This window comes from Oncorhynchus tshawytscha, unplaced genomic scaffold (genome assembly GCF_018296145.1).
Source record: "Oncorhynchus tshawytscha isolate Ot180627B unplaced genomic scaffold, Otsh_v2.0 Un_contig_15293_pilon_pilon, whole genome shotgun sequence".
NCBI lineage: Eukaryota > Metazoa > Chordata > Actinopteri > Salmoniformes > Salmonidae > Oncorhynchus > Oncorhynchus tshawytscha.
In genome coordinates, this window is record NW_024607296.1 from 268 (window position 1) to 14997 (window position 14730).

Consider the following 14730-nt stretch of genomic DNA (forward strand, 5'->3'; position numbering starts at 1 on the left):
GCATATGAGATGAACAATGTAGGGTAAGTAACATTATATAAGGTAGCATTGTTTAAAGTGGCTAGTGATATATTTACATCATTTCCCATCAAGTCCCATGATTAAAGTGGCTGGAGTAGAGTCAGTGTCATTGACAGTGTGTTGGCAGGAGCCACTCAATGTTAGTGGTGGCTGTTTAACAGTCTGATGGCCTTGAGATAGAAGCTGTTTTTCAGTCTCTCGGTCCCAGCTTTGATGCACCTGTACTGACCTCGCCTTCTGGATGACAGCGGGGTGAACAGGCAGTGGCTCGGGTGGTTGATGTCCATGATGATCTTTATGGCCTTCCTGTAGCATCGGGTGGTGTAGGTGTCCTGGAGGGCAGGTAGTTTGCCCCGGTGATGCGTTGTGCAGACCTCACTACCCTCTGGAGAGCCTTACGGTTGAGGGGCGGTGCAGTTGCCATACCAGGCGGTGATACAGCCCGCCAGGATGCTCTCGATTGTGCATCTGTAGAAGTTTGTGAGTGCTTTTGGTGACAAGCCGAATTTCTTCAGCCTCCTGAGGTTGAAGAGGCGCTGCTGCGCCTTCCTCACGATGCTGTCTGTGTGAGTGGACCAATTCAGTTTGTCTGTGATGTGTATGCCGAGGAACTTAAAACTTGCTACCCTCTCCACTACTGTTCCATCGATGTGGATAGGGGGTGTTCCTCTGCTGTTTCCTGAAGTCCACAATCATCTCCTTAGTTTTGTTGACGTTGAGTGTGAGGTTGTTTTCCTGACACCACACTCCGAGGGCCCTCACCTCCTCCTGTAGGCCGTCTCGTCGTTGTTGGTAATCAAGCCTACCACTGTTGTATCGTCCGCAAACTTGATGATTGAGTTGAGGCGTGCATGGCCACGCAGTCGTGGGTGAACAGGGAGTACAGGAGAGGGCTCAGAACGCACCCTTGTGGGGCCCCAGTGTTGAGGATCAGCGGGAGGAGATGTTGTTGCCTACCCTCACCACCTGGGGGCGGCCCGTCAGGAAGTCCAGTACCCAGTTGCACAGGGCGGGGTCGAGACCCAGGGTCTCGAGCTTGATGACGAGCTTGGAGGGTACTATGGTGTTGAATGCCGAGCTGTAGTCGATGAACAGCATTCTCACATAGGTATTCCTCTTGTCCAGATGGGTTAGGGCAGTGTGCAGTGTGGTTGAGATTGCATCGTCTGTGGACCTATTTGGGCGGTAAGCAAATTGGAGTGGGTCAAGGGTGTCAGGTAGGGTGGAGGTGATATGGTCCTTGACTAGTCTCTCAAAGCACTTCATGATGACGGATGTGAGTGCTATGGGCGGTAGTCGTTTAGCTCAGTTACCTTAGCTTTCTTGGGAACAGGAACAATGGTGGCCCTCTTGAAGCATGTGGGAACAGCAGACTGGTATAGGGATTGATTGAATATGTCCGTAAACACACCGGCCAGCTGGTCTGCGCATGCTCTGAGGGCGCGGCTGGGGATGCCGTCTGGGCCTGCAGCCTTGCGAGGGTTAACACGTTTAAATGTCTTACTCACTTCGGCTGCAGTGAAGGAGAGACCGCATGTTTCCGTTGCAGGCCGTGTCAGTGGCACTGTATTGTCCTCAAAGCGGGCAAAAAGTTATTTAGTCTGCCTGGGAGCAAGACATCCTGGTCCGTGACTGGGCTGGGTTTCTTCCTGTAGTCCGTGATTGACTGTAGCCCTGCCACATACCTCTTGTGTCTGAGCCGTTGAATTGAGATTCTACTTTGTCTCTGTACTGGCGCTTAGCTTGTTTGATAGCCTTGCGGAGGGAATAGCTGCACTGTTTGTATTCAGTCATGTTACCAGACACCTTGCCCTGATTAAAAGCAGTGGTTCGTGCCTTCAGTTTCACACGAATGCTGCCATCAATCCAAGGTTTCTGGTTAGGGAATGTTTTAATCGTTGCTATGGGAACGACATCTTCAACGCACGTTCTAATGAACTCGCACACCGTATCAGCGTATTCGTCAATGTTGTTGTCTGGCGAATACGAAACATCTCCCAGTCCACGTGATGGAAGCAGTCTTGGAGTGTGGAGTCAGCTTGGTCAGACCAGCGTTGGACAGACCTCAGCGTGGGAGCTTCTTGTTTTAGTTTCTGTCTGTAGGCAGGATCAACAAAATGGAGTCATGGTCAGCTTTTCCGAAATGGGGGCGGGGCAGGGCCTTATATGCGTCGCGGAAGTTAGAGTAACAATGATCCAGGGTCTTTCCACCCCTGGTTGCGCAATCGATATGCTGATAAAATTTAGGGAGTCTTGTTTTCAGATTAGCCTTGTTAAAATCCCCAGCTACAATGAATGCAGCCTCCGGATAAATCGTTTCCAGTTTGCAGAGAGTTAAATAAAGTTCGTTCAGAGCCATCGATGTGTCTGCTTAGGGGGGGATATATACGGCTGTGATTATAATCGAAGAGAATTCTCTTGGTAGATAATGCGGTCTACATTTGATTGTGAGGAATTCTAAATCAGGTGAACAGAAGGATTTGAGTTCCTGTATGTTTCTTTCATCACACCATGTCACGTTGGCCATGAGGCATACGCCCCCGCCCGTCTTCTTACCAGAAAGATGTTTGTTTCTGTCGGCGCGATGCGTGGAGAAACCCGCTGGCTGCACCGCTCGGATTGCGTCTCTCCAGTTAGCCATGTTTCCGTGAAGCAAAAGAACGTTACAGTCTCTGATGTCCCTCTGGAATGCTACCCTTGCTCGGATTTCATCAACCTTGTTGTCAAGAGACTGGACATTGGCAAGAAGAATGCTAGGGAGTGGTGCACGATGTGCCCGTCTCCGGAGTCTGACCAGAAGACCGCTCGTTTCCCTCTTTTTCTGAGTCGTTTTTTTTTTGGTCGCTGCATGTGATCCACTCGGTTACACTGGTTGTAAGGCAGAACACAGGATCCGCATCGCGAAAAACATATTCTTGGTCGTACTGATGGTGAGTTGACGCTGATCTTATATTCAGTAGTTCTTCTCGGCTGTATGTAAAGAAACCTAAGATGACCTGGGGTACTAGTGTAAGAAATAACACGTAAAAAACAAAAAACTGCATAGTTTCCTAGGAACGCGAGCGAGGCGGCCATCTCTGTCGGCGCCGGAAGAAAAAAATAGCCTTAATAGGATTTAATAGCCTCAAAGTTCTTCCTCTGTAATTTGGCCTTCGCACTGATCTTTCTGTACATTTGTTAATTTTCAATTTTTTAGATTATTTGGAAAGAATTCCTTACCATAATCTTCATTCAGTGGGAAAGGATGAGACGGAAAAGAGAAACATCTGCCTAAAATAATTAGCTTCCTCTTTTAAAATATCATTCAGAGAATCATAGATGACTCCGTTTTCAGTAACGAGTTTCTGCAAATTATTTTTGTTAGCGTTCCTGTATTGGAGATTCAAGAATTTTGTGACATTTTTCTCCATTTATACTTTACAACATCTATTTTCTTTGACCTGAAACAAATATAATTGTATGAGCTATGTGATGCATCTCTGTTCTGGCGTTTTGTACCCCTCTACTATGTAGTGAGATGGGGCAGTCCGTCCCAGAAAGGCAGTCCATTCTGCATGCCTTGTTGACTTTTGTGCGTTGCAAACTTAGCTAGCTCATCAACCAGTATTTTCTTTGTCATTTCTGCACGATGGCACTTATTAAAGTCTTGAATCTCATAGGGACGTCACTGTCACCACTGCTCATCTAGCTAGCCACTTAGCCAGCAGGGTTGCATCAGTTTCTTTTAGACTATAGTTAGCTAGGTAGCTAACGCTAACTGATTATCATGTAGCAGCCTCTGCTAACATCCCTAGCATGCTAACATTAGCTAGCTAGCTAGCTAAAAATCAAGCAAATGGTACTGAGATCAAGACAAAATCATGTTTCGACATTGTATCGGCTATGTTGTGGTTGTTTTTTGCTTTTTTTTTGAGCTTAGTATATTGCATATCATATTTTTGCCATTTAACTCTGATTTATCTTATGGCATGCATCTAATCTGGTTTCGGCATTAGAAAATTAGTGAATTCCCAAATTCCTGTGAGATACTGCGAGAATTTGAGAATTCAATGTACTTCCGGGAAGCTTAGGTTATGGACACGCCGCCTATCTCTGTAGTGCATTTGATGGAGTTTTCAAAACAAATGGCCACTGGATTTATGCAAATAATCATGATTCTGCCAGGTAGGCATAGGCTACTTTGTAGTTACCTTTTAATTGCCTTTCCATCTACCTGAAGACAGTTAGGCTATCATTAGCATCTCTAACGGCTATACAAAGTGGTACTGTAGACATATATTCCCTACGTGCACTGCGCACACACACACACACACACACACACACACAGGGGCATTCAAAGTAATGTGAATTAATCACGATAATAAAAAAGCAAATTGTGAACCAATAACGAACATGCCCGGTCAAAAAAATGGCACTGTTGCCCTTGCATCGATGTTAGTTAATGTTACCAACACCGGATAGGTGTAAGGTGTGGTTTTACAGGGTAGACCATAGTAGTACAGGGCCCCTGGAGCAAATTGGAGTTAAGTGCCTTGCTCAAGGGCACATTGACAGATTTTCCACTTTGTCGCCTCAGGTATTCGAAGCCGCGACCTTTCGATTACTGGCCCAACGCTTTAACCTCTAGACTAACTGCTGCCCTGCGTATGTGAGCGGAAGAGTGAGGCTGTGTTAGTGGGGAAGCAGCATGTTCCTCATTGTCAGTCCTCTCACAGGAAAGCAGGAGAACACCAGACCGAGAGGGCTCACAACATGTCTCCTGCTCCTGCCTCAGAGGATGCCTATCTGACAGCGTGTACAGCTCATGCTCCGAATGACAAATAAGAGCCACTCTGTGCACACTGGTGTGTACGTGTGTGTGTTCCGTAACACAGGCCACTTGCTCAGTGGAAGCCCCGGTGGTGAGAGCCTTTTGCGTGCTGCAGGATCAGGGGAGAGTGGGTAAAATCTGTCTTGTGACAGCATTAAGAGGCTACACAGCACATTCTCTCTCTCACACACACACACACAATTACACAATCGTTGCATGTTGTTGGGGGCTGTTTTGCTGGTAAGCTTTTGGCTCGTAGCTTCAGTCAGGCGGTGTTCCTGAGCCACTGGTTGTTTGGGATTACCTGATTGGCCCTGTGTAGGCATGCTCTTTAGGATCATTAGTGGTTCAGGTTCCTGTATGTACACACACACACACACCAGATTCCTGTACAGCCCCCCGGCCTGCGGTGGAGGACTGCTCTCAGCAGCCCAGCAGGAGAGGAGAGCTTGCTCAGTGGTCTGCGACGTTGGCACCAGAACCAGGCAGGCGGCAGGCACCAGCCCCTGTGTGTGCAGATTAAATACCACAGTGGCCCTGGCCCTCTTGATTAGATGTCCTGCAGGTCCAAGCTGCTTGGGTTCTCCTCCCACTCTGTCTCGGTATGAAATGTCTCATGCCCCTCTGTTGGACCAGAGAGATTAGGCGGGTGCACACACACACACACACACACACACACACACACACACACACACACACACACACACACACACACACACACACACACACACACACACAATACAACCTGCATTGATGTGGGAGTGCTTGCTGAACCTTAACCACATTGCATCATGTAATTGAGGAATCTGTCATAACTTGTCCAACTTTATTTTCCCATTCAGTGTATTTTTATTTAAGAAATGGTCTTGGAAATGACTCCTGTACTGAACAACTCCCGAGACGGAGTTGTCTGCATTCCGTACGTTGTAGTCGAGATAGTCGTTAACACTGACTAGGTCATAAGTCCTATCTACATTTTAGTATATAGGCTACCATTACAATTAGTCGACTAGTTATTAGAGCTAGTAGTACATTTTATCATAAGACTTCATGAACGGGATTGTATAGTCCGTAAAGTTTCTGGTGTTCTCTCCTACAGGTGATCGTAGACACCCCCACCAGCCCAGTCACTAGTGGCCTACCTCTGTTCTTTGTCATCACTGTCACAGCCATCAAACAGGTAAGAAATGGCAGCACTGTCCCCTTTGACCTCCCCCAATAGATATAGAATTACTAGAACCGGCATCCCCATTCTGAGGGGCCTTTCACGTTCTAGTGACTCTATTTCTGTGGCTCTCCATGCGTCTCCACCACCTCTCTTCCATGTTAAACATTTGTTTTCCCTTTCTGTAAAAGTAAATCTTTGGGGTGTGAAGTATGGAATCGTTGTCTATGGTATTGTCATAGCCAAAGTAATGCTGGCTATGCGATGGTGATTTTTTTTTTTAAAGAGAAGGGGAACGTTGTCTTGGAACATGACCAAACGGTACTATAGTCGCTAGTATAGAAACAAATGATCAGAGGAGTGTCTTTTCTGTTGAAGCGTGTCCAAGCTTTTAGATGTATTGTTTTAGGAATAGGCTTTTCTGGTGGCCTGCTGCTAGGGCTTTTGAAATGCACAATGGAGGGTGGACTTCCTTCCAAAAATATATATGGGACACACTGATAGCGGCTAGCGATGCTGCTGCTGCATTTAGCCAGGCTTTGAAGTGGGACACAAGGGGAGGCTCTGTAGACTGGGTTAGGTGAGCCCTGCAGTCAGTCCCTTATAAAAAGGACTTTGTAGCTCCCTCTCTCTGTCCATCCACCTACCACCCACTCTTTCCTCCTCCTGTTTCATCCCTGCATCATCCCGAGCTCCCGAGTGGCGCAGCGGTCTAAGGCACTCCATCTCAGTTCTCGGGGTGTAACTACAGACCCTGGTTTGTTTCCAGGCTGTATCACAACTGGCCGTGATTGGGGAGTCCCATAGGGCGGCGCACAATTGGCCCAGCGTCGTTAGGGTTTGGCCGGGGTAGGCCGTCATTGTAAATAAGAATTTGTTCTTAACTGACTTGATAAAATCCCTCCCTCCCTCTGGCATCTTTCTTCCTCTATCCCTCTTATCCCTGTTACCCTGACCTCTGACACTGACTATCTATTTGCCCTCTCTTCATGTCCCATTTCACTCTCGCTTACCCTCTTCCCTCCCTCTCCAACTACTGCTCTCTCTTCTCCCCATCTTTCTTTCTCCCTCCTTACTTCTCTCTCTCTCTCTCTCTCTCCCACCCTCTCTCCTCCCTCTCACCTCCCCTCTTCTCCCGCCATCGCTCTCAGGGCTATGAGGACTGGCTGCGGCACAAGGCAGATAATGAGGTGAATAAGTACCTGGTGACAGTGCTGGAGGACGGCCGGAGAGCATGCAAGGAGAGCGAGAAGATCAAGGTACCTTTTGGCAAGCTGCGCCTCGGTCAAGTTCCCCAGAAATAAATATCCCTTAGGGACATGGGGGTTGGGAGGGAGAGGTAATTGGCATCTTGGCATGTTCTTGTATGGCTCTATGGTATGGTAATCCCAAGTAGGTGATGCAGAATGGAGGAAGATGATACATTTCAGTCAAAACATTGAGGACACCTGCTCTTTCCATGACAGAGTTGAATCCCGGTGAAAGCTATGATCCCTTATTGAGGTCACTTGTTAAATCCACTTCAATCAGTCTAGATGAAGTGGAGACTGGTTAAAGAAGGCTTTTTAAGCCTTGAGACATGGATTGTGTGTGTGCCATTCAGTGGGTGAATGGGCAAGATACAGTTGAAGTTGGAAGTTTACGTTCACTTAGGTTGGAGTCATTAAAACTAGTTTTTCAGCCACTCCACAAATTTCTTGTTAACAGGCTATAGTTTTGGCAAGTTGTTTAGGACATCTACTTCGTGCATGACACAAGTTAGTTTTCCAACAATTGTTTACAGACAGATTATTTCACTTACAATTCACTGTATCCCAATTCCAGTGGGTCAGAAGTTTACATACACTAAGTTGACTGTGCCTTTTAAACAGCTTGAAATCTGCCAAGACCTCAGATAAAACATTGTAGACCTCCACAAGTCTGGTTCATCCTTGGGAGCAATTTCCAATCTCCTGAAGGTACCACGTTCATCTGTACACACAATAGTACGCAAGTATAAACACCATGGGACCACGCAGTCGTCATACCGCTCAGGAAGGTGGCGCGTTCTGTCTCCTAGAGATGAGCGTACTTTGGTGCGTTAAGTGCAAATCAATACCAGAACAACAGCAAAGGACCTTGTGAAGATGCTGGAGGAAACGGGTACAAAAGTATCTATATCCACAGTAAAACGAGTCCTATATCGACATAACCTGAACAGCCCCTCAGAAAGGAAGAAGCCACTGCTCCAAAACCGCCATTATAAAAGCCAGACTACGGTTTGCAATTGCACATGGGGACAAAGATCGCACTTTTTGGAGAAATGTTCTCTGGTCTGATGAAACAAAAATATAACTGTTTGGCCATAATGATCATTGTTATGTTTGGAGGAAAAAGGGGAATGTTTGCAAGCCCAAGAACACCATCCCAACCTTGAAGCACGGGGTGGCAGCATCATGTTGTGGGGGTGCTTTGCTGCAGGATGGACTGGTGCACTTCACAAAATAGATGGCATCATGAGGCTGGAAAATTATGTGGATATATTGAAGCAACATGTCAAGACATCTGTCAGGAAAGCTTGGTCGCAATGACCCCAAGCATACTTCCAAAGTTGTGCCAAAATGGCTTAAGGACAGCAAGGTCTAAAGGTCTAATTCTATAGAAGATTTGTGTGCAGAACTGAAAAACATGTGTGAGCAATGAGGCCGACAAACCTGACTCAGTTTCACCAGCTCTGTCAGGAGGAATGGGCCAAAATTCACCCAACTTATTGTGGGAAGCTTGTGGGAGGCTACCTGAAACGTTTGACCCAACAATTCAAAGGCAATGCTACCAAATACTAATTGAGTGTATGTAAACTTCTGACCCACTGGGAATGTGATGAAAGAAATTTAAAGCTGAAATAAATAATTCTCTCTACTATTATTCTGACATTTCACATTCTTAAAATAAAGTGGTGAACCTAACTGAACCAAGACAGGGAATTTTAACCAAGACCGGTGTATGTGAGCTTCCGGCTTCAACTGTAAAAATGAAAGGGGGTACAACCCAATATTAGGAAGGTGGTGTTAATGTTTTGTACACTGAGTGTAGCTTCACAAACCCCTAGACCAAATCAACCCCTAGACCTCCCTAGGCACTTTTGTAGATCTGAGAAGATATGACAGGTTTAAGCAACTTGGTTACAGCCCCAACATGCCCTCTGATAGGATGGTGGAAGTGTCACCATTTGTTTATACCAAACAAATCCACAAGGGCCTAGGGACTATGGGTGGAATTGGCATGGTCCTCTGTATGGACCTGATGTATTCTGTTCCTCTAGGTTGGGGATGTGGTGGAGGTGGTTGAGGATGAGACCTTTCCCTGTGACCTCATCCTGCTACAGTCCAGCCGGGAGGACGAGACCTGCTTTGTCACCACGGCCAGTCTGGACGGGGAGTCCAACCATAAGGTGGAGTGCTGCTACAGTAACGCTAGAATCACTGTGTCATTGAGACGTATCATCATGGCAGACGTGGGGGGCTTTGGCATCGCTTCCAATCTGCCATCACTCCCTTCCTCTCCATCACCCTTCACTCAAATCCATCGACGGTGTGTGCCTGCTCGTGTGTGTGTGCCTGCTCGTGTGTGTGTGCCTGCTCGTGTGTGTGTGCCTGCTCGTGTGTGTGTGCCTGCTCGTGTGTGTGTGCCTGCTCGTGTGTGTGCCTGCTCGTGTGTGTGTGCCTGCTCGTGTGTGTGTGCCTGCTCGTGTGTGTGTGCCTGCTCGTGTGTGTGTGCCTGCTCGTGTGTGTGTGCCTGCTCGTGTGTGTGTGCCTGCTCGTGTGTGTGTGCCTGCTCGTGTGTGTGTGCCTGCTCGTGTGTGTGTGCCTGCTCGTGTGTGTGTGCCTGCTCGTGTGTGTGTGCCTGCTCGTGTGTGTGTGCCTGCTCGTGTGTGTGTGCCTGCTCGTGTGTGTGTGCCTGCTCGTGTGTGTGTGCCTGCTCGTGTGTGTGCCTGCTCGTGTGTGTGTGCCTGCTCGTGTGTGTGTGCCTGCTCGTGTGTGTGTGCCTGCTCGTGTGTGTGTGCCTGCTCGTGTGTGCGCGCCTGCTCGTGTGTGCGCGCCTGCTCGTGTGTGCGCGCCTGCTCGTGTGTGCGCGCCTGCTCGTGTGTGCGCGCCTGCTCGTGTGTGCGCGCCTGCTCGTGTGTGCGCGCCTGCTCGTGTGTGCGCGCCTGCCCGTGTGTGCGCGCCTGCCCGTGTGTGCGCGCCTGCTCGTGTGTGCGCGCCTGCCCGTGTGTGCGCGCCTGCTCGTGTGTGCGCGCCTGCTCGTGTGTGCGCGCCTGCTCGTGTGTGCGCGCCTGCTCGTGTGTGCGCGCCTGCTCGTGTGTGCGCGCCTGCTCGTGTGTGCGCGCCTGCTCGTGTGTGCGCGCCTGCTCGTGTGTGCGCGCCTGCTCGTGTGTGCGCGCCTGCTCGTGTGTGCGCGCCTGCTCGTGTGTGCGCGCCTGCTCGTGTGTGCGCGCCTGCTCGTGTGTGCGCGCCTGCTCGTGTGTGCGCGCCTGCTCGTGTGTGCGCGCCTGCTCGTGTGTGCGCGCCTGCTCGTGTGTGCGCGCCTGCTCGTGTGTGCGCGCCTGCTCGTGTGTGCGCGCCTGCTCGTGTGTGCGCGCCTGCTCGTGTGTGCGCGCCTGCTCGTGTGTGCGCGCCTGCTCGTGTGTGCGCGCCTGCTCGTGTGTGCGCGCCTGCTCGTGTGTGCGCGCCTGCTCGTGTGTGCGCGCCTGCTCGTGTGTGCGCGCCTGCTCGTGTGTGCGCGCCTGCTCGTGTGTGCGCGCCTGCTCGTGTGTGCGCGCCTGCTCGTGTGTGCGCGCCTGCTCGTGTGTGCGCGCCTGCTCGTGTGTGCGCGCCTGCTCGTGTGTGCGCGCCTGCTCGTGTGTGCGCGCCTGCTCGTGTGTGCGCGCCTGCTCGTGTGTGCGCGCCTGCTCGTGTGTGCGCGCCTGCTCGTGTGTGCGCGCCTGCTCGTGTGTGCGCGCCTGCTCGTGTGTGCGCGCCTGCTCGTGTGTGCGCGCCTGCTCGTGTGTGCGCGCCTGCTCGTGTGTGCGCGCCTGCTCGTGTGTGCGCGCCTGCTCGTGTGTGCGCGCCTGCTCGTGTGTGCGCGCCTGCTCGTGTGTGCGCGCCTGCTCGTGTGTGCGCGCCTGCTCGTGTGTGCGCGCCTGCTCGTGTGTGCGCGCCTGCTCGTGTGTGCGCGCCTGCTCGTGTGTGCGCGCCTGCTCGTGTGTGCGCGCCTGCTCGTGTGTGCGCGCCTGCTCGTGTGTGCGCGCCTGCTCGTGTGTGCGCGCCTGCTCGTGTGTGCGCGCCTGCTCGTGTGTGCGCGCCTGCTCGTGTGTGCGCGCCTGCTCGTGTGTGCGCGCCTGCTCGTGTGTGCGCGCCTGCTCGTGTGTGCGCGCGCCTGCTCGTGTGTGCGCGCCTGCTCGTGTGTGCGCGCCTGCTCGTGTGTGCGCGCCTGCTCGTGTGTGCGCGCCTGCTCGTGTGTGCGCGCCTGCTCGTGTGTGCGCGCCTGCTCGTGTGTGCGCGCCTGCTCGTGTGTGCGCGCCTGCTCGTGTGTGCGCGCCTGCTCGTGTGTGCGCGCCTGCTCGTGTGTGCGCGCCTGCTCGTGTGTGCGCGCCTGCTCGTGTGTGCGCGCCTGCTCGTGTGTGCGCGCCTGCTCGTGTGTGCGCGCCTGCTCGTGTGTGCGCGCCTGCTCGTGTGTGCGCGCCTGCTCGTGTGTGCGCGCCTGCTCGTGTGTGCGCGCCTGCTCGTGTGTGCGCGCCTGCTCGTGTGTGCGCGCGCCTGCTCGTGTGTGCGCGCCTGCTCGTGTGTGCGCGCCTGCTCGTGTGTGCGCCTGCTCGTGTGTGCGCGCCTGCTCGTGTGTGCGCGCCTGCTCGTGTGTGCGCGCCTGCTCGTGTGTGCGCGCCTGCTCGTGTGTGCGCGCCTGCTCGTGTGTGCGCGCCTGCTCGTGTGTGCGCGCCTGCTCGTGTGTGCGCGCCTGCTCGTGTGTGCGCGCCTGCTCGTGTGTGCGCGCCTGCTCGTGTGTGCGCGCCTGCTCGTGTGTGCGCGCCTGCTCGTGTGTGCGCGCCTGCTCGTGTGTGCGCGCCTGCTCGTGTGTGCGCGCCTGCTCGTGTGTGCGCGCCTGCTCGTGTGTGCGCGCCTGCTCGTGTGTGCGCGCCTGCTCGTGTGTGCGCGCCTGCTCGTGTGTGCGCGCCTGCTCGTGTGTGCGCGCCTGCTCGTGTGTGCGCGCCTGCTCGTGTGTGCGCGCCTGCTCGTGTGTGCGCGCCTGCTCGTGCGTGCGCGCCTGCTCGTGCGTGCGCGCCTGCTCGTGCGTGCGCGCCTGCTCGTGCGTGCGCGCCTGCTCGTGCGCGCGCGCCTGCTCGTGCGCGCGCGCCTGCTCGTGTGTGTGTGCGCCTGCTCGTGTGTGCGTGTCTGCCATTATGGGGTGGTGTTTTTAGAGAGCTGCAGTGATGACCTGAAATATTTGGCACTCACTCTCTCCTGGATCTGTCTCAGACACACTACACAGTGCCAGACACGGAGAGGAACCTGGAGTCTCTCAGCGCCACCATCGAGTGCGAGCAGCCGCAGCCTGACCTCTACAAGTAGGCTATGAATCCTTGTTGCACGTCTCCCCCCGTCCATACAAAAAAAGCTACAACTGATCGTTGACCGATCGTTTGTGAATCTGCTCCCTGGACCGTAAAAGCACACTGGTTTTACTTTAGGGGTTTGCAGTTTAATCAACTGTCAATTAGGATGCCATTTTGATAGCTGCAGTGTCATTACGTTGAGTGTTGGCAGGCTATACGCTAGATCTATCTCTCTGACATATTGTTATGAAAGATGTTAGACTGTTAGTAAACCTGATTTGTGGATGAGACTGGCCAGGAATTGAAGGGAAAGTTCAGTTAGATTTGGCCCAAGCTGAGGAACAGACCCAGTTGTTTGCACAGCTGTATCCTATCCATAAACCTAGTGGTTTGGCGCCACCTATGGCCAAGGAGCTACCATTACAGGACAGTTGGGCGTTTGACATCAATGACGTTTCAGACGTCCTAAGGAGCTGAAGACGCCAGATGCTGCTCCTTTTCACAATCAATAAAACAGAGTGGTGGTGCCAGCGTGCATTCGGACAAACCACCAGTCATTAGCTCTTCATTGGTACAGTCCCTGCAAAGTCCTGGTGGTCAGCATATGGGGTTGTGATTAGTTTGACGTCTAACTAGTTCCTGTGCTTCCTGGTGGTATTAGTCATCACTGTGTTTTTAATATCAGAAAGTATTTTTCTAGCCCATTCCACAGTTAATTCAATTCAGGTCCACCGTGAGATGTACATCAAAGGAGGTTGGTGGCACCTTAATTGGGAGGACGGGCTCCTGGTAATGACTGAGCGGAATAGGGGGAATGGTATCAAATACATCAACATGGTTTCCAGGTGTTTGGTGCCATTTCATTCACTCTGTTCCAGACATTATGAGCCGCCTCCTCTCAGCAGCCTCCTGTGATGTACATGTATGTTACTGCTATTGGGTGGGGCAGTGCACTCATGCGTGTCTGTGTCTGTAGATTTGTGGGGCGTATGCACATCTACAGGAACAACCAGGAACCTGCTGTGAGGTAAGTACTCACCACTCCCCCTATTGGTTCCTCTCAACCCTACCTCCACCCTCCTCAGTCTAAAAACCCAACTCAAAACAGTCTCTTAAGCACTCTGTCTTTTCCCTTTGCATTACCATCAAATCATTATTTCATTGATCCATAACGCCAAACGGGCATTAAAGTAAAGCCGAACCTGGCACAGACTCCGGGCAGTGCTTCGAAAGCGCTCTCGGAAGCATTTGTCACCGGGCCGGTTTGTAATGATCTTTATAAAAAATGTTTTGTGTCCTGTCCGTTAAGGCTAGTAGTCATTTTAGAGAGTGCTAGTGTGTCACTAAAAGAACGGAACGGTCTTGGTGTTTTTAGTTTTGTGACCGTATTTTCTCAATGTGTGGTGTTCTTTAGGTCTTTGGGTCCAGAGAATCTCCTCCTGAAAGGTGCTACCTTGAAGAACACTCAGAAGATATATGGTGAGTTACAGGACATTGTTTAATGCAATTAAGGGTTTGAATGACCCTCAGTGCTAGTGTCAGCGTGTGAGACTATCCTGACCACTCTGTCTCTCTCTCTGCTGTCTCCCTCTCTCTCTGCTGTCTCCCTCTCTCTCTGCTGTCTCCCTCTCTCTCTGCTGTCTCCCTCTCTCTCTGCTGTCTCCCTCTCTCTCTGCCGTCTCCATCTCTCTCTCTCTGCCGTCTCCATCTCTCTCTCTGCCGTCTCTCTCTCTCTCTCTCTGCCGTCTCTCTCTCTCTGCCGTCTCTCTCTCTCTGCCGTCTCTCTCTCTCTGCCGTCTCTCTCTCTCTGCCGTCTCCGTCTCTCTCTCTCTGCTGTCTCCGTCTCTCTCTCTCTGCTGTCTCCGTCTCTCTCTCTCTGCCGTCTCTCTCTCTCTCTGCCGTCTCTCTCTCTCTCTGCCGTCTCTCTCTCTCTGCTGTCTCTCTCTCTGCCGTCTCTCTCTCTCTCTGCCGTCTCTCTCTCTCTCTGCCGTCTCTCTCTCTCTGCCGTCTCTCTCTCTCTCTCTGCCGTCTCTCTCTCTCTCTGCCGTCTCTCTCTCTCTCTCTGCCGTCTCTCTCTCTCTCTGCCGTCTCTCTCTCTCTCTGCCGTCTCTCTCTCTCTGCCGTCTCTCTCTCTCTCTGCCTCTCTCTCTGCCGTCTCTCTCTCTGCCG

General features: G+C 51.8%; 1 protein-coding gene across 1 annotated transcript; it reads left to right on the forward strand.

The window, feature by feature from the left end:
- The first annotated feature begins 5703 nt into the window (after positions 1–5703).
- Positions 5704–14078, forward strand: LOC121842434 (phospholipid-transporting ATPase 11C-like). Its single transcript, XM_042312422.1, has 7 exons — positions 5704–5750; positions 5909–6011; positions 7148–7255; positions 9298–9426; positions 12485–12573; positions 13538–13588; positions 13976–14078. Exons 1-7 carry the CDS (start codon positions 5704–5706, stop codon positions 14061–14063), a joined length of 615 nt encoding a protein of 204 aa, XP_042168356.1. The 3' UTR covers positions 14064–14078.
- The last annotated feature ends 652 nt before the right edge of the window (positions 14079–14730 follow it).

What these genes read in the sequence shown, in the direction of transcription:
- LOC121842434 (XM_042312422.1), top strand. Translation starts at nt 5,704, where the DNA reads ATGACTCCTGTACTGAACAACTCCCGAGACGGAGTTGTCTGCATTCC. An exon ending in GACGGAGTTGTCTGCATTCC is followed by an intron (nt 5,751 to 5,908) that starts GTACGTTGTAGT and finishes TAGTCCGTAAAG; the next exon opens with TTTCTGGTGTTCTCTCCTAC. An exon ending in CTGTCACAGCCATCAAACAG is followed by an intron (nt 6,012 to 7,147) that starts GTAAGAAATGGC and finishes CATCGCTCTCAG; the next exon opens with GGCTATGAGGACTGGCTGCG.